The following is a 19,917-nucleotide window of genomic DNA, read 5'->3' on the forward strand; positions in this document are numbered from 1 at the left end:
TCTGAAGGCAGAGGGGCATATTAGTGAGGCTGTGAAAAGGGCATATGGGACACTTGCCTTTATCAATCGAGGCGTAGATTACAAAAGTAGGGAGGTCATGTTGGAGTTGTATAGAACCTTAGTGAGACCACAGCTGGAGTACAGTGTGCAGTTCTGTTCGCCACATTATAGGAAGGATGTGATTGCACAGGAGGGGGTGCAGAGGAGATTCACCAGAATGTTGCCTGGGATGAAACATTTAAGTTATGAAGAGAGGTTGGATAGACTTGGGTTGTTTTCGTTGGAGCAGAGAAAACTGAGGGGTGACCTGATCGAGGTGTACAAGATTATGAGGGGCATGGACAGAGTGGGTAGGGAGCAGCTGTTCCCCTTAGTTGAAGTGTCAGTCACAAGGGGACATAAGGTCAAGGTGAGGGGCAGGAGGTTTAGTGGGGATGTGGGGAAAAACTTTTTTATCCAGAGGGTGGTGACTGTCTGGAATGCACTGCCTGGGAGGGTGGTGGAGGCGGGTTACCTGACATCCTTTAAAAAGTACCTGGATGAGCACTTGGCACGTCATAACATTCAAGGCTACAGGCCAAGTGCTGGTAAATGGGATTAGGTAGGTAGGTCAGGTGTTTCTCACATGTTGGTGCAGACTCGATGGACCGAAGGGCCTCTTCTGCACAGTGGTTCTGTGATTCTGAATTCATTATAAGACAAAGTATGCTATTTTGTTAGTGTTAGGCTTTTGGTTAGGCTTCAGTTAGAATGCCGCGCCCAGTTTTGGACTGTTCACGTGGTGGGTGACATTGAGGTTTTGAAAGGGTGCAGAAGAGTCCCATAGTTTATAATATAGTAGTTACAGGTTAAAGGAGCTGGGACTCAAAAGGCCAGTGCAGTATACACTTAGGGCTCATAAAATTGACACTTATAAGATGTTGGTGTCCATGCCTTCAGCTTCATCCTTAAGTTGTGGAATTCCCTATCTAAACCTATCCACCTCTCTCTCCTTTGTGAAATTCCTAAACCTTCTGACTTTTTGACCAAGCATTTTTTTGTCATCCGACCTAATATCTCCTTATGAGGCTAAGTGTTACATTATGTTCTAGTATGCTTTTGTGAAGCACTTTGGGATGTTTTATTATACTAAAGGAGCTATACAAATATAAGCTGTTGTTGTAAGTAGGTTAACGAGGACCAGGGTCAAAATCTCAAGTGATGCAAGGGCAGATTAGGCTGGACTACCTTTCCTGAAGAATAATGGAACAGGCTGGAACATGTGGTGAACTTTAACTCGCTGAGTAACTTCAGGTGAGAACTGGAGCTGTTTCTGACAAGGGGTTGGTAATGCATAACATTAATCAGGTTCAGGATCCCTTGGGCTAATTTTGATTTCCAAAGTAGGGTCAGAGAGAAATTTTCAATCCCCACCCCCCTAACCAGCTGCTCAACGTTTTTTTTCTGCATCTTTCGGAAGATTACATAACTTTTATGTAGAGTTGGGTCCGTGTATATTTTGATGTATGAGGCATTGCAGTTGTGTGGATAGACCAATGCATCTTTTCCTGTCTGACATTGTTGGTTATCCCGTTTCTTATCCATTGTTACCCCTTCAGTGTTCACTGACTCCTTGCACCACATGAAGTGGTGTAGCCTGGGTATTTGCCAGCGTGGGTACAGGATTAATTATTGATGATGTTCAGAGCAATAAAAAATCTCATGGTTTATATTATTTATCTTGCAGCATTACATCCACAGGCAACAATATTGTTAAAGGTAATCCACTAAAGTAAATGATTTGATGTTAGTGCATCCAAGATCCTCTATGTGAGGCAATTTCACTGGGTACCTATGACTGTTGAGTACAGACAGTGGCACTTGCATCAGGTCTGCCACCTGTGGACTGGGCCACTGGTGAGTTGGTCTCTTAGCATGACAATGCCGACCGACAGTATTCTGAAGGTGCCCTTTTAGTAGTTACAATATCCAGTTGTTCGATTATTGTGAATCTAACATGCAATATAACCACCGACTCAACAGTAAGAACTCTGGATTACCTTACATCTCCACTTCCATTGGAAGTAGTTATAAATGGGATATTAGCATCCCATGTATTGCATAAAAATAACATCACTTTGCCGAGGTAAGTTAGTTATAACCCCTGAATCGAATTCATTATTTTTAATGCTGATCATTCCACAAATATATACAAGTTGCCAATATATAACAAGTTGTACCATTTTTACCTATAAATGTGTAAAGATCAAGTCCCACAATTTGCATTTCTTTTACAGTTAAATCCTGGTAATGTATTAACTACACGCAAAACCTTCCAGTTTACTTTGGACTTTTAAATAATAGGAGTTGATAAAAAGGAGATACAACTTGAACCAAGTGTCCATTTATCCACCTGACCATCAATGATCTGCTGTTGTAAAAGAAACAGGAGAACTTGCTATTCACAAAAAGAATAAAGTTCAGGTGTCATTTTGAATCACAATGTTTCACCCTTGCAAAGCCCCAGCAGCTTCCTGTTACACACAACAGTCTCAATGTACTACTGAAGTGCAATCGTTTGGATTCAATTGTGATTAAAACAGCTTGAAGTAAGTACATTGCATGACTTTTCCACTGGGGAACTAATTTCCCTTGAGTCATTCAACATTATACTGTGGCCATTTTGCCCTAAATAGAAAACATGATTCACAACAACCATTTCCTCCAAGGCTTGTCCAGTGAATCATTCCAGTACATGTGACCATTTTTTACGCATCAGCTCAGTCAGTGAGGATTTTAACCAATGTCGCTACAAAGCCCAACTGTGTTCTCAATGAACATCCAAACACAAAAAGGAATCTCTAGATAGTCAACAAGAGCAGGAGGAAAGGCTGATATCTCTCATCCAAGGAGACATATGTTGTGACAGATTGTAGTCTTCTCACCACCACCCTGTGTGTGAGATTACAGACCTCAGCACAGGCCAGGGATGAAACTTGTGATATCCTTAGTCATGGTCCTCTTCATCACATCCTGGTCTTTAACTAATGAAACCTAATTCTGAGAAACCAAGACTGGAGAGGCTACCTCAATTCCTTGGCTTACTTGTCCCCAACACAAGCACAATCAGGAAACCCAGATATATCTGAGCACCATGTAATCAAACATCCACTGGCACCATAAAATATATAAGTAAATGTAAATTCTCAGGATTCAATACAAAAATGGCAGATTTCTACCACTGAAGTTTGTGTTTATTGTTCTCATAATAAGACACTACACTGTCATTTTTCATTGCAAAAAATTATACTAGTTAAAAAGAGATGCTTTACATTTCACAACATGAAATATATTTAGAATTCTTATAAGAGCATAAGAAATAGCTGCAGGAGTACACCTACGCCCCCTCAATAAAATCATGCTGATCATTCACCCCATCTCCACTTTCCCATCCTACCCCCATATCCCTTACTGTCCAAAATTCTACCCAAGTTTTACAATAAACCATCACTTTAATAAATAGGAGACTCAACAATGTTACCTTATCCAAACATTACAGCAAGCTATGACTACAATGCTTGACTTAACCATCTACTTAAATTTATAGGTCACAATTAACCCAATGGTAAATTCAGAAGAAGAAGACAAAATTAGCTCCCCAGTAGGTTAATAGTGGGTAAAGGCACTATACTATAAATGGCAGAAAGCTCCCGGTTGAATTTTCAGTTATCTGATTTCAGAGGGGTCCTATTGAATAGTGGCCATCAGGTAAGAACAGAACCAGTTCAACTGTGATAAATCTCCTTCACAACTAAATAGTCATCTAGACTCACCAATAAAGAATGGTCACTTGGGTGAGATAGCAGAGACTGTGGGTGAGCACCTAAAGTCACTGCCTTCAAGAAAAGGGGAGAAAAATATGTAAATCTAACTCAGTTCTATTTGTAGCCTGTTCCTGCCCCACGGAATTCATTTCTTGCTATCTTGACATCATTCTCTCTCCCCTTATCCAGTCCCTTCCCACCTACATCCGTGATTCCTCTGACACCCTACATCATATCAAAAATTTCCAGTTCCCTGGCCCCAACCGCCTCCTCTTCACCATGGATGTCCAATCCCTCTACACTTCCATCCCCCACTGGGATGGTCTGAGGGCTCTCCGCTTCTTCCTCGAACAGAGGCCCAAACAATCCCCATCCACCACTACTCTTCTCCGTCTGGCTGAACTTGTTCTCACACTGAACAATTTCTCCTTCAACTCCTCTCACTTCCTCCAAATAAAAGGTGTGGCTATGGGTACCCGCATGGGCCCCAGCTATGCCTGTCTCTTTATGGGGTATGTGGAACATTCCTTGTTCCAGTCCTACTCCGGCCCCCTCCCACAACTCTTTCTCCAGTACGTCAATGATTACTTCGGTGCTGCTTCATGCTCTCGTCTGGACCTGGAAAAATTTATTAATTTTGCTTCCAATTTCCACCTCTCCATAATTTTCATATGGTCCATCTCTGACACTTCCCTTCCTTTACTTGACCTCTTTGTCTCAATTTCTGGTGATAGACTGTCCACCAATATCCATTACAAGCCTACCGACTCCCACAGCTACCTCGACTACAGCTCCTCACACCCCGCTTCCTGTAAGGACTCCATCTCATTCTTTCAATTCCTTTGCCTCTGACGCATTTATTCTGATGATGCCACTTTCAAAAACAGTTCCTCTGACATGTCCTCCTTCTTCCTTAACCGAGGTTTTCCACCCATGGTGGTTGACAGGGACTTCAACCGTGTCCAGCCCATTTCCTGCGCATCCGCCCTCACACCTTCTTCTCCCTCCCAGAAACATGATAGGGTCCCCTTTGTCCTCACTTATCACCCCACCAGCCTCTGCATTCAAAGGATCATCCTCTGCCATTTCCGCCAACTCCAGCATGATGCCACCACCAAACACATCTTCCCTTCAGCCCCCCTGGCGGCATTCCACAGGGATCATTCCCTCCAGGACACCCTGGTCCTCTCCTCCATCACCCCCTACACCTTAACCCCCTCCCACGGCACCTTCCCATGCAACCACAGAAGGTGCAACACCTGCCCCTTTACTTCCCCACCCCTCACCATCCAAGGGCCCAAACACTCCTTTCAAGTGAAGCAGCATTTCACTTGCACTTCCTTCAACTTAGTCTACTGCATTCGTTGCTCCCAATGAGGTTTCCTCTACACTGGAGAGACTAAATGCAGACTGGGTGACTGCTTTGCAGAACACCTTCGGTCTGTCCGCAAATATTACCCAGGCCTCCCTGTTGCTTGCCATTTCAACACTCCATCCTGCTCTCATGCCCATATGTCCGTCCTTGGCTTGCTGCAATGTTCCAGTGAAGCTCAACGCAAACTGGAGGAACAGCATCTCATCTTCCGACTCGGCACTTAACAGCCTTCTGGACTGAATATTGAGTTCAACAACTTTAGATCATGAACTCTTTCTCCTCCATCCCCACCCCCTTTCCAATTTTCCCCCTCTTTTTTGTTTTTTCCAATAATTTATATAGATTTTTCTTTTCCCACCTACTTCCATTATTTTTAAGTGTTTTCCATCTATTGTTTTATCTCTACCTTTTAGCCTATTTTGATCCCTTCACCCCACCCCACCCCCACTAGGGCTATCTGTACCTTGCTCGTCCTGCTTTCTACCCTTAATTAGCACATTCCTTTAGATAATATCACCACCTTCAACACCTCTTTGTCCTTTTGTCTATGACATCTTTTGGTTATCTCCACCTATCACTGGCTCTCTATCCAACTCTTCTTGTCCCACCACCCCCCCACAACCAGATTATATTTCACCTCTCTCTATTTTTACTTAGTTCTGTTGAAGGGTCATTCGGACTCGAAACGTTAACTGTGCTCCTCTCCACAGATGCTGTCAGACCTGCTGAGTTTTTCCAGGTATTTTTGTTTCTGTTTTGGATTTCCAGCATCCGCAGTTTTTTGCTTTTATCTATTTGTAGCTGCTGACCCAGTTTTATGTATTGCCTTTGGATGCTAATAGCAACACAATGTCGAGCTTTTCACCAGTCTAAGGATACAGTCTCTCCTACTCCTTCATTATTTCTGTTAAAATAGTGATACTGTAAAGTTAGCTTCTGCTGGAGATTTCACAAGATTTAGGTGACTGAAACTGTCGAGTTTTTTTGTGAGAAAGATAAAGAAATGAAATGTGCAGCTCCAAATGTTTGTCACATAACAAATGTTGTGGTTGTAGCTTTTATCACTGAGTAATGCTGTGGTTTCCCGCCTTGCTGGTCTACATGATCTATTTTCAAAACTCTCAAAATGCATCGTATGGGGTCTCTTTGGTAGCTGATAAACTAAAAGATGAAGTGGGTCTTGTAGTTTCAATGCAGAGGAATACATAAAACAATACAGTCCTCAAATGATATGGCAAATCAAGAATTTGACACAAAACACCATAAAGGAGACAATGGGGGGACGGGAACTATCATGTTGCTCCTACAGGTTATACTGCCCCAAAGCCAAGGTTGGTGTTGATGCATGTTGTCAGGGTAATGAAATGAAAATAATCCCATACCTGGCCTATACTATATATAGCACAGACTGAATTAATGCTATCACTCAGTTCAAATTTGACATACTGTATTCTCTCATTGCAAAATTTCACTGCTCAACCCATAGTTGCATGTACCAGGCACAATCATGTGCAAGTTCAGGCTATGAAGAAAAGCTACGAATACAAAGAGCAAAGCAGATTAAAAAAGGAGAAAATAAAGCTAATGGAATAAATGGAACCATCACTTCTGAAGATAGAGATTCTCCACATGCAGGAAACGTCAAATCTTCTTGAAAATTAGACTACATCAGTACACAAATTGTCAATTTCATGATTTGTTTCTTCTATATTCTTCTATCTCAAACATTATTAACCTGCTGCACCAAGCAAGATTTACTTCAAAGCATTTGTCTATTGGTGCAAATTCAAAAACAAACAAAGGGAAAGGGAAAGAAAAGCTTAGGGCTGGGAGTGGGTTACTCCTTATTCAAATAATTCCCCTGTTTTCTAATTTTTTTTTGCCGTATTCCATTTTTAATTCCCCAACTAAAGTTCTTCCATGCCACCCATCTGCAACAACAACAACTTGTATTTATATAGTGTCTCTATCATAATTCAAAGATGCTCAAAGGAGCATTGTGGGACAAAATTTGACACCCAGCCACATAAGAATATATTAGGACAAGTGACCAAAATCTCAGTCACAGAGGCAGGCTTTAGCTGCAACTCAAAAGGAACAGAGAGGCAGTGAGGTTTGGGGATGGAATTCCAGAATTTATGACCTAGGTGACTGAAGACGCAACTGCCAATGGTGCATTGTTGAAAATCAAGGGGCCAGAATTGGAGCAGCGCAGACATTTTGGATGGTTTTAGGGCTGGAGGAGGTTACAGAGGTGGGGAGGGGTGAGACCATGGAGCAATTTGTACACATGGATGTGAACTTTAAAATCAAGATTTTGCTGGACCAGAAGCCAACATAGGTCAGCGAGCAATGGGGTGATGGGCAAGCAGGACTTGGTGCGAGTTAGGATACAGGCAGTCGTGTTTTGGATGAGTTCAAGCTTATTGAAGGAAGGTGGCAAGCCAGGGAAGCATTGAAATAGTTGAGACTAGAGGTGACAAAAGCATGGATGAGGGTTTCAGCCGCAGATGGGCTGAGGCAGAGGTGGAGTCAGGTGAGATGAGAAACTTTGCTGCATGACAATCTTGACACCAGCCCAAGGCTTATCACCCCTTACATGGTGCTACGTCAATTTATTAATTGGCAATGTTACATTGATGTTATGGCTGACCCAAAGCCTGTGCTACTTAAACATATTTATTTTTATTTTAACAAACCAAAATAATCTTGTTGACATTCGAAATGCTGTATCCACTGTGTCTATCCACCATGTGATGTGATGACCATCAACATCCTTTTAAAGAACCGAAAGTCATGTTGTAACACAGTAGTATACAGTAACAAACATGCAACAGATAAACCTGATTTACAAAACAGTGGCATTGCCTTACACAATTGCGAACACATTAGGGCAAGCAAAAGTTGTTTATCATAGATTTAAAACAGAAACAAATTAGAATTTGATGAACATTTTCTTATTTCCAGTTTTTGCCAGGAATTTCCAAAAGAAGAGCACTTTAGGACATCCTATGGACTTTGATGAGATGCTATAGAAATGTAACTTCTTTATTTCCTTTATCTTGTCCAAAATACATATCTACAAATTGTACTATTTCCTACTCTGAAGCAAAGGAAGTCCCGAAAAGGGAATCCAGAATAAATTCTTTATCTCTTGGTTATTGCTCTCAAAAACATTTAGGAACAATGAGGTAACAAGACGCAAACAAAGTTGGGATCTTGTTTTGTACATATAAATCACTTCTGCACAAATCCTATTGTCAGTGCCACGTGAAAATTCTTCCAATGTATATCAACTCACTGCCTTGAGCCTTCTTACCATTACAATGTCTGATTGAGTTACCAAATTAAATGCTTTCTCACTGTGAATTCATGCTCCTGTGTGCTGTGCTAGAACAGATAGTGAATCAGGGAGCTGGCTGAAACCCAGAAAGAAACAAAGAAGAGCTTGAGGCAGTGCATTAATTAAGCCCTTTGGAAGGGATTTCATATCCCACTGACAAGATGAATAAAGGTGAAAAAGTAATTTATTGCACAGAACATTGTGTGCTCCAGAAATCCAATTTTCCAACATTTATGTAATTGTGCAGTTTCCGTGATGGTACCAGGATATACATTACAGTATATGAAATCTCAGCATTCAAATGCTTAAAAAAAGAAGAGAATTAAATCTTACCATGCATTTATACATTCTCTAATATCTGTTGTCCATAAATTCAATTGTTGATCATTGACAGCTTCAAAAATAACTTCTAGGAAACTGTTGACCTAGTTCAGGGCAAATAAAAGAGAAATATCAAGATTCAACAACAGCTTCAACAAAGGATAAAAGAGCAAAAATGCAATCTTGCTTCCTCAGCTGAGACTCCACGGTCCATTTCACATCAAAGTCACTTCCGCATCCTTTCTGAGAATTATCGCTTTTACAATATTACTTGTCTTGATAAAGGATTTGTTTAACTTGTGGGATCTCATTATTTGTTTTATTTCCTACTTTTCATGACAGGTTTGTTTTATTACTACTAAATTATTGGTTTTTTTCTGTTCTAGTGAGGGCAACTCAGGCAGACAGTAAAGTTTACACAATATAACTATAAACAGTAATCCCTTCACCTTCCCAAGACTACTTCTTTAGGCTGCCCAATGACATGCACCTTGCCCCATCCAAAAGGGCAGGCAGACAGACAACCTCCTCCAAAGCCTCTGTCAATGCTGTTCTGTAACAGTCTGCTGTGAACTACAGTAAAAGGGTTGCCAACTGTGATTATATGTATTTCTCAAGGTTTCATTGCATGACTTACCCCCATGGTCTAGCCAACTCATCCATTGTGGTGTACTGCCTACGTACACCAATTGGAAAGCCTGTGTGTGTCTTAATTGGATTAAAGACAGCTAGTTTGGGTGCTTTGATGTATAGCAGTTTTGAGATGTTATACAGTTAAGCAAAGAGTACATTTGCATTTTGTTGAATAAACCATTCAAAGACTGGAGGTGAAATCTTGCACCTAGCTAGGAGACACCAAGCAATATGTTTATATTACTAATAAAATTGGTACTATGAAAGGGGTTTTATTGTTAGAAGAGGTGGAGTTCAAAGGGCCTGGTGATATAACTAGAATTTGCATTCAAAGTGAAGGCTAGGTATATACAGAATTTTGTGTGTGGAAGTCGGAGGCAAGCCGCCTATAAGCCTACAATTGTGTGAAGGAACCAAACTGAAAGGAACCTTATTTTGAATTCATAAGATAAAATGTGCTTTGCCTGGTGACTATTTAAGTCTACAGGTTATTGTTGCCTTGGTGAAGATTTACCTAGGAGTGATTAATTTGGAGTTTTGTTTAAATGTTATTATGGTAGTAATTTGTGAGCATGTGTATGCGTTTAAATTTGTTGTTAAATTAATAAATGATTAACTTAATTTATATAACAAATCACTGGAGGCTTGGTGGTTTCACTTCCGAATTCAAAGCTGCATCTCAAACATACCAATTGAAAATATGGGTTATGACACTTGTTTAAAGTTTCCCTCCAGAAATAACTCAGCCTTTACCAACTGCTGTGTCATAACACCATCTAATTCTCTCTCTGGTCTTGTGGTAAAGCACCTGATCTCCCTCCTGCTACCATCCCTTGATGACGCAGATAACTCACTACATGGGTAACTGTGAATGCAAGCATGCATCTGGCCAATCTGTGCCTCAATATGTCAAATCATCATCATACTGAATCGTACATGGTCAGAAAAGGGTATGTTTTGAACCAGTGTTAACCATTTGGATATTTTGGACAGTGCAGATGTACAGTTATTATTTGAGGGGCTGGGTGTATTTTGCGTAGAAATAGAAAATTACCACCTGTGTTGGAAGAAAACCACTTAAAAGTTTGATAACTTCAATATAATAAAAAAAATAAAATTTTATGTCATTTATTAGTTTTTTTATTCTTTCATGGGATGTAAGCACCACTGACAAGGTCAGCATATGTTGCCCATTGCCCTTGAGAAGGTGATAGTGAGATATATTCTAGACCCACAGCAGTCCATTGAATGTAGATTCACCCACACTGCTTTTAGGAAGTGAGTTCCAAGATTTTGACCCAGTGACTGTTGTGCTTTTATGATATAGAGGTGTCAATCACTCATAAGGGATTGGATAAACATGTTGTGGGTTCATTTATTTAGGCTAGGCACATAAGAACATTTATACAAAGGTAGAAAGCTTGAAGACATCAGCAACACAGCTATGTGTGCTATGCTCTGCTCACAGTCCAAAGTGAAACTGAGACTGGATGACATGACATACTTCCTCTCTAATGATGACATGCTGCTATCCCTTAAAGGCATATTACAACACCCCCTTTCTTTATAAAGATATTATCCCCCCTTCCAAACAAGTGTAACTATTTATAATACATATTCATGTTTAGTTACCATTACATAAGTATCTAGGACTGTATGGCCAGACTTTGTAATGGTAACCTTGTCAGGAGGTGTCTTTAATTGCTCACAGTGTTCTATGGATTGTCATTCTTGGATGTTGTTCCAGGTTGCTTTGGGATCTTTTCCTAGATGCAATAAGACTGTACAGTAGTTGAGGAAGTGGGATGGATTTGGTTTGTCCTCCATCACATCTCACCATTAAGCTTGTGTGTAATGACTACATAGGACCTTAGCTCTGAACAAATCCTTGTCACCTCGGCTGATTGTCACGTACCTTCTGTGGGATCCTGGATGCGAACTTGTTGTCCCAACTATAAGCTAGGCAATTCTGTACCCACATCTTTATTGTACATGTTAGTTGCACACTTCAGACTATTGAACACTAATCCTTCGTTACTTGCCGCTTGCATCAATAAATGCAGATTTTGATCATGTTCTTGCTTTATTCTTCCCACAGCAGCAATATTGTCGGCGATACAGAGACATCCTGGAACAGTGCATGTGACACGGTCCATGTGAGCTTGAAAGAGCTCCTGGCTAACAGAAAGCCTATAAGGAAGTAATTGAAAACAGTATCGTCCAAATAAGATACAAAATATTGTACGCTTTTGGGACCTCTCTGCAAGATGTCTTGACTAGTAGCCATGCTTGGCATCAAGCTTCAAGAAGAATTTTGCGCCTGCAAATCTTGAGTTAAACTCTTCTAATGTGGGTATTTTGTAAGGACAATGCTTCAAAGCTGCGTTTCAACATCATGGATCAAGGCATACTCTCAATGATTCATCCTTCTTTATGATATGTAATTAAGCTGCACCAATCAGTGTGCTCTTCTAATGATTCCATCTTTCTCCATTTTGTCTACTTCGACCTTCAATTTGTTTTATAAATGGATGCTGCATTTACGTGGTGGATCTATCGACAGACTTGCATTCACCTGCAAGTGTAATGTTGCAACTCCCTTGAAACTGCCGATTTTGTCAAAACATTCTGGATATTTTGAAGGTAGATCATGAACTGAAATGGTAGGAGTAGTTTCTGAGGTTGAACTGCCTTGTGAGATCTGACTGATTCTATGGATTATCACTAGTGCAAGGTCATAGCATGCCGGTAAACCTATGATCACTGGGCCTCTAGCCTCAATGATGTACAGCATCTGCAACACCAGGAGGACTGATTGTACTTGCACTCCAGGACTATGGATCCCACACATGGAATTAGTGAACCGTTGTACGTCAAAAGTTTCGCTGTAGTAGGTTTCACTATGGCTTTCACATTTGTGGATACATGTCTTTTAGAATTCGCAAGGAGTAGCATGTTGGCACTTGCTCCTGAGTCAATCTTGGCCAATAATGAATAGTTGCCAACTTTATTAGGGCAGATGATTTGAATCTTGGCAACTGTTTCGGATGAAGTGATGGCACCTAAGTCTTCCACGAGATTGACGGTGTGAAACATATGTTCACCGCTCTTCGTTTCATTGTTCACAGTCATTTTCTGGCTTGTCAGTCACCTCATGTATATCTTTCTGATGGGATACCGAATGGTCATTCTTCTTGCCTGAAGGTACCAATTGTGTATGGTGTATTTGGGTCAGTACATTTCTCTTTGTAGCTGCATCAGTCTTTGCTCTAGTGCACTGCAGCTGTCAATGGCCCTTTCTGCCACATGCCTTGTAGGATTGCTGAAAATCTGGTCATTTCTTTGGTGTATGCAGCAGGCCACAACTTGTACATGTCTTGCTAGGTTTGGATATTCTAGTGAATGTGTCAACAATTGGGGTCGTACTTTTTTTGTTTGACTCTCCCTCGCTCACTATCTATCTGGCCCACACTTGGCCACTCGCCTTTCTGGATTCAGCTAACCCAATGATGGTCTTCTCACGGAACTGACAGGCTATGAGCTGCAATCTCATCATGAGGGATCATCTGCTTACCAGTTCTTTACTTGAGCACCTTTTCAACACTGTGTCTTCAAAGCTATCCTGACTTGGAACTATATCCTTCAGTCACTGGGTCAAAATCCTGGAACTCCCTATCTGCCTACACCACATGGATTGCAGCGTTCAAGAAGGCAGCTCATCACCACCTTCTCAAGGGCAGTTAGGGATGGGCAACAAATGCTGGCCTAACCAGCGACACCCACATCCCATGAATGAACTCTTAAAAAGCACCAACTATTCGCCTTCAATTACAACATGACATTCAAATGCTGACATTGGTTTTTCCCTTTATAAAACATTGACATAAAAAACGTAACTCAAAAATTGCAACATGAAGTGAGTGCTATACACAATACTTTTAATACATTATAGATACAAATATATTCAAGTGACTTGTTTTTCCAAGAGTATGCATGAAAACTAACTCCCAATTACATGAAGGCAGACGAGCAGGTCTAGATCATGATTAAACTTGTTACCATTTCACTTATGTCCCACCACCTCTGACACTTGATGTTTGCACTTATTAATTACATTATAAGACTCTCTCAACTGAACTCTTATTGTGTACCATGCCCTGTTTATCCTGTATATATTTTGTATGCAATGTACAGAAGTTCAGGGCCATCACAGTCTATTAGCTACATTAATAAAATATTTGATATATATGAATATGAGTTATGAAATACAGTGAAGAAGTACAAGTGGAATCAGCGCACTGCCAGCCCTATGGTACTTTGTACATGTAAGCCTTGCTGGTGAATGTTGGAATGTTGTTCAATTATTAGTGAGACATCAGAACCAAGCCTCAGCCTTTTCTCACCCAACACACAAATGCAGGTACTTTCCAGCTGGGATACCTGATAATAATGAGGACTAGGAACCTGGGACTGATTTTTCCCTTCTCTGGCCCACTCTACTTCTGCCTGGGCTGAGGCCAGATACCTCAGCACAGACCAGGAGTCAAGTTTGGCACCTTCGGGCCAGAATGGCTCAGTACCATGTATCACAGAAGAGTACTGGTGACACGCAATGCAAAATGCAGGGTCGATGCATTTTTTGGACTGGAAATGATGAATGAATACATAAGGGAAAAAAGGAAAAAACTTAGGGAAAAAAAACTGAGGAAATTAGCCTGCTGGAATCAATAATTTAGAGTAAAACAAAATGGGTAATACCTGTTGGATCCCACAATAGCTCTGAATGGGATGCTCTTGATGATTTTTTTCAGTTGGGAAAGTATCACGAATACAGGGCAGTTATCAAAGGAATTCATAAATAACAGTTCAGTTATTTCTCAAAATTACTGTATATTCTGGTCATTACTCTGGCCTGTGGTAGGCACTTGGTCTTTACCTCCAGAACAAAAGGTATTTAAATTCACCAGGAACCAAGTTAGACAAATTTTAACCCTATTTTGGTATTTAGAAAGGAAAGTTAACAGGGTCTTTCTAACAGCATGAACATTGATGTAAGTACATGATGCGATTAGACTGCATTTATAGCTGAGGTTATGAGAAAATCAGCTTCATATAGGTTGTCTTAGGGAAGCACTGTCACACCCAGCCCAGTTTAGCCATGGTATCAGGGTGATGTAACGAAAACATCCTGATGCCTGTGGCACATACACCAGGAAGAATTCAAAAGCTTCAGAAGAGTAGGTCAGCAAGTGAGAAAAATCAATGAGGCAAAGGAGAGATAAAAGCCATAAAAATGCTTTATTTATTTATTTTTAACTCACTTTTTAATGAGGAGATATTTTAAAAATGGAAATAGTGTACAGCAGCTTTATTTTCAAAACTGAATTAAAACTGTGTGACGATAGTTAACTTTATCGTTTTCTGCTTATTCCACTGTGTTTTTTTCATATTTCCCATTGTTTCTTTTGAGTTTTCATAGTTTTCTTTGAACTACGCTGTCAAAAGAATGAAATAATGTAATTCAATACAACCAACGCGTTCATTCAAGTAATTTAGATGATCATTGTTCCCTCTAGGTTTTTTTTTAACCTTCTGAATATGAAGAATACCAGTGGACCAAACTTAAAAATAAACTTACAGACATAATTGAGCAAAATTTCCCAAGATATCAGTGTAACGTTAGATTCCACATTATTCAACCAACCCACTCAATTTCCTTCTTCAACTTGCTTTTGGGACATGAGCTTGTCAACATCTGCTCTCTGTTGTCAACAACAAGCTGAAAGGAAGGGCCTTCGTCAGAGAGAGACAAGTCCCTGAAGCAAGAGTTGAAGGCCTCTGCAATTGTAGAACACAGCATCTACAAGTGTTAGGAAATAGAGACAGTTTAAGTAAGTTATATTTGTATTTGCAGGTTTTAGGAATGAGTTTTAGCTTTAAAATTTAAGTTTGATTTATATTTCTATACTTGTGTGCTAAGAAAAGGTTGAGTTGAGTTTTAGTTTCACTTTAATAGGTGCCTGCATTCCTAATGAGAGTTTTACAATTCTAAGGGAAGTTAAAGCAAACACAAGACTAGAAAAAAAACTGGGCTGTGGCCTAGCAACAGGGTTCCAGAGAGGCAGGCCCCACCCACACACACAGAAAAATTAAAGAAACAGCTATTTTGAGTTCAGTTTGAAGACAGCTGCCAAGCAGAAGCAACCTAGAAGGGCAGAAAGCCAGTCCCAAGCTAAAGAAGAAAGTCCCCAAATCCAGGGGAGCGGAATAGGAGAACGTCCCATGAAGACCTTCCAGTCAAAGGAAGGACAAAGACCTGGAAAAGGTCCCGTTAAGTGAAGTTAAGAATGAGGAGCAGAGAAAGGCTCTAAGTTTCAAGCTTAAAGAGATAAAGGCTTGTGAGAAGTGCTATGGTACAGCCAGTGGTCAATGCTCAGTTGTTCAAATCCCAGAGGGAAACTTGAGAAAACTGCCACAACTATTTTTGCAATTTGTATGTTTTGAGATGTGGACCTTGAATTCAGTAGTAATAAGACCACTGTGCCTTATGGCTTGGATTTTTCCTATGGTGGGTGGACTGGGTGGGAGCAGGCGCGGAGCCGATTGCTGCCTGCGATCGGCTATGCACCACCATTTTATGTGGGCGGGCCAATTAAGGCCCGCTCAGTGCAATGAGCAGCCGGTAGCGCTCAGCACTACCTGTACGGGTGGGGAGAGGAGGGAGATTCAGGGCATGCGCTCCCAATCTTCCTGAGACATGGAGCTACCTCAGGGAGATTGAGTGTATAATAAAATCATGACAGAAATTATTTTAAAAATTATTTAAACATGTACGTTCATGTGACTTTGTCACATGAGTGGGACATGTTTGTAAATTTAAGTCAATTTATTTATTTATTTAATAAAAGCTTCAGGAAATCTCATCATGCCCATGAATGAGGTTTCCTGATAAACACGAAAGCCATTGGGCTTTTCACCTGCCTGCCAATCTTAAACTTGGATGGGCAGGGTTCTTAACTGCTTTAATTCATTTCTTAATGGCCTTAATAGGCCGTTGACATTTTGGCGGCGCACAGCCAACTCTGGCGCACACCCGCTGAATGAAATATTGTGATGGTGTGCGATGATGTTGGGACACACACCCAAGGTCTTCGCACATCATTTTACACGTTGGTGTGTCAGACCTGCCCCGCACACTGACCAGAAGATCCTGCCCTATAAGTTTTTACAAAACTAGGTTAAACCTTTATTAATAAGAATAATTATTTTAAACACATACATATGTCTACAAATTACTACTATAATGACTTCTACATCCCCTAATTAATATGATTCCCAGTTACACGTCTGTTAAGGCAGCAGTAAAACATAGATTTTAAAAGACCCAGGCAAAGAAACATGATTATCTGAACAATCTAATTCAAAGTGAGTTACCTTAACCTCAGTTCTTTGTAGACAGCAGCTTGAGGCTTAGATGCTGAAGGCTTTCATACTTAGATCTTAAAATGCCTGTCTTTATACACAGCCTTCACTCCTTTATACATATTTTCCCCTCTGAATGCAAATTCCCATTGTTTCAGTATGTCTTCGGACTTTAACTCCCTGATCATAAACATTTATCATAGTACCAATTTTACCAGTATTCTTTGAGAAAAATAAACACACTGTTTTGGAACTTCACCTGGTTGGGTGACACATTTCACCCCTTCTTTGAAAACAAACTAGTCTGGTTCATTTAAAAATGCAAATGTCCTTTTACACCTTACATTCTAAACTTCCCCCATGTTTACCTACTTAGCATTTCAAACCTAGCTTATCTTTTGTTACATCAAAGCCTCCAGACCAGCTGCCTTTAATCCAATTAAGTCACACACACACACACACACACACACACACACACACACACACACACACACACACACACACACACACACACACACACACACACACACACACACCACTATTTTGCAATTAATTCCATTAATATTATTACATCTTCCTGACAGAAGCCAGAAGGTCCAAAGACACAACTGGAGGTCTGTAACATTTTGCTGTGGGCATGTGAAGCAGTGGTGTACTGTTGACGGTTAAATTGGTGAGAGTATGGAAGAAAGCTTGAATGCATGTGATGGGCCAGGGGAGAGGAACATCGGGAGGAGAGTTCAAAACCCTGGAGGTGAAGGCATCTGAGAGAAAGCATCAGTTTGGGAGAAGATTCCAAGGCGAGTTCTTGGAGAGTGGAGGTTGGAAACCCTTGTGTGAAGGACGGAGTTCAGTGAGACTGGTTGGTTCACGGTATGACAAGTGTCTGTGGAAAGTTGAGGAGAGATCCATAGCATCTGTCTGGGGTGGTATCTGTCACTTGGTTTCAGAGTGTGGTGTGCCTGACCTTAGGTTGCCTATTGGTTTACATGAACAGTGTACTTACTGTCAACATTAGAGTATAAGATAGCTTTTGTAACTTGTGTTATCCTTACAAATCTGTATATATCTGTAAAGGTATAGTTGTGGGTGAAGGAGATCTGGCTTGTCCAGGTGTAGCATCAGCTGGGATCATAACACAAAACTAACCAATAGCTGGTAAAACTAAAACATTGAAGGAAGATAAATTCGTGTGTCAGTCAAGGCTGGGATTCTTAACCAAGATCTTCTAGAACCTTAAGATCTACCACTATGATTGTCCAACATATGGCTTAAAGTAAAAATTGTTTTGGTATGATGTAGTGCTGCAGATATGTGATGTTGGAACCAATGAATTAACTGACATTAACTTCAATGAAAACATAAGTGTCACAAAAATATAATAAATGAGCATTTTTTATTTGGTCAGATGTGCTGTTGCTTTGTTGTAACTGTGAAACATTTCTCAAGTGAAATTAAGGATGGGCAATAAATGCTGACCTAGCCAGCAGTGCCCACATCCCATAAATATTTAAGAAAAACATCTGTGATTCAGTGAGAATAGATTATGATGAAAGTCACAAGTTAAAAGACAGAGATAAACCAATGCCACCAGCACAATAGCATCATTGTTTGACTGACACTTATACAATTGCAGAATGCAGCTCATGATGCATCTTTTAAATAGAAACATAGGGCAGGATTTTCCCGCTCTCCAACGCTTAAATGGAGATTATAGGCATGGAGCAGAACTCCCAACATCACCGCGGCCCATTTAAATTTTCGGGTAGGCGGGGGCGCAGCAATATCAGCTGCGCGCCCACTGATATGTCAATGGCCAATTGAGGCCATTGACAGAGTCACTTAAGTAATTAAAGGCCCTGCCATTCCAACCTTAAGGTTGTCGGGCAGGCCAGGAGCTCCAGCGGGAACTAGAAAAAACATGAAACCTCATCCACCGGGATGAGGTTTCATGTAGGTTTTCAAAATTTTTAATAAAGTTTTTGTTAAAATTATAGACATGTCCCAGCTCATGTGACAGTGTCACATGAGGGGACATGTCAGGAGTTTTTTTTTCTATTTTAAATTTCTGTCAGCCGATCTCCCTGAGGCTGCACTTAGCATCAGGGAGATGAGTGTGCTCTTTCATGCACAGGTATGGACATTGCGCTAGGCGAGCCTTAATTGGCCCACCCATGTAAAATGGCGCTGCACCCCCGATCAGGGGCACCTGTGCGCACCCACCCATCAACTTCGCCCCCGACGGGGGAAAATCCTGCCCATAGGAAATAGGAGCAGGAGTAGGCCATTCGGCCCTTCGAGCCTGCTCCGCCATTCATTATGATCACGGCTGATCATCCAACTCAATAGCCTGCTCCCTGCTCCCGCTTTCTCTCCATATCCTTTGATCTCTTTCGCCCCAAGAGCTATGTCTAACTCCTTCTTGAAAACATACAATGTTTTGGCCTCAACTACTTTCTGTGATCGCAAATTCCACAGGCTCACCACTCTCAAGAAATTTCTCCTCATCTCAATCCTAAATAGTCTACCCCGTATCCTCAGACTGTGGCCCCTGGTTCTGGACTCCCCCACCAACAGGAACATCCTTCCTGCATCTACCCTGTCTAATCCAGTTAGAATTTTATAGGTTTCTATGAGATCCCCCCATATTCTTCTGAATTCCAGTGAATATAATCCTAACCAACCCAATCTCTCCTCATATGTCAGTCCTGCCATCCCAGGAATCAGTTTGGTGTATGATGTATCGCATGGATCACTAATGAGTTCCTTATTACAGCAATCACCTCAGCACCAGCAATGGTGATTACAGTAATAAAGAATTCAATGCTGCACTACTGCCGTAATGCCACAGTACAAAACTGTTCCAAGGCATTTTGACAGTGCCCTAACCAGTACCATTGCTTTACTCTTTTAATAGCTCTGCCAATCACCCAACCTCCCCTCCTGGTCCATGTGTTCGCCGATATTCGCTGTTTCAGATGTTATTCCTCTCTTCTTTAAATCGGCCGTCATAACCCCTT

The 19,917-nt window shown here is 40.9% G+C and overlaps 1 protein-coding gene across 4 annotated transcripts in view; it reads right to left on the reverse strand.

The window, feature by feature from the left end:
* sh2b3 (SH2B adaptor protein 3) overlaps positions 1–19,917 on the reverse strand; it is a 217,063-nt gene that overhangs the window by 52,499 nt on the left and 144,647 nt on the right. For all 4 annotated transcript variants that reach the window (XM_041202251.1, XM_041202248.1, XM_041202249.1 and 1 more), the window contains one exon: positions 8,855–8,946. In XM_041202251.1, coding sequence (XP_041058185.1) covers positions 8,855–8,946 — 92 coding nt within the window. The remainder of the gene's footprint in view (positions 1–8,854; positions 8,947–19,917) is intronic.

The sequence above is a fragment of the Carcharodon carcharias genome, chromosome 13 (genome assembly GCF_017639515.1).
Source record: "Carcharodon carcharias isolate sCarCar2 chromosome 13, sCarCar2.pri, whole genome shotgun sequence".
Lineage (NCBI taxonomy): Eukaryota > Metazoa > Chordata > Chondrichthyes > Lamniformes > Lamnidae > Carcharodon > Carcharodon carcharias.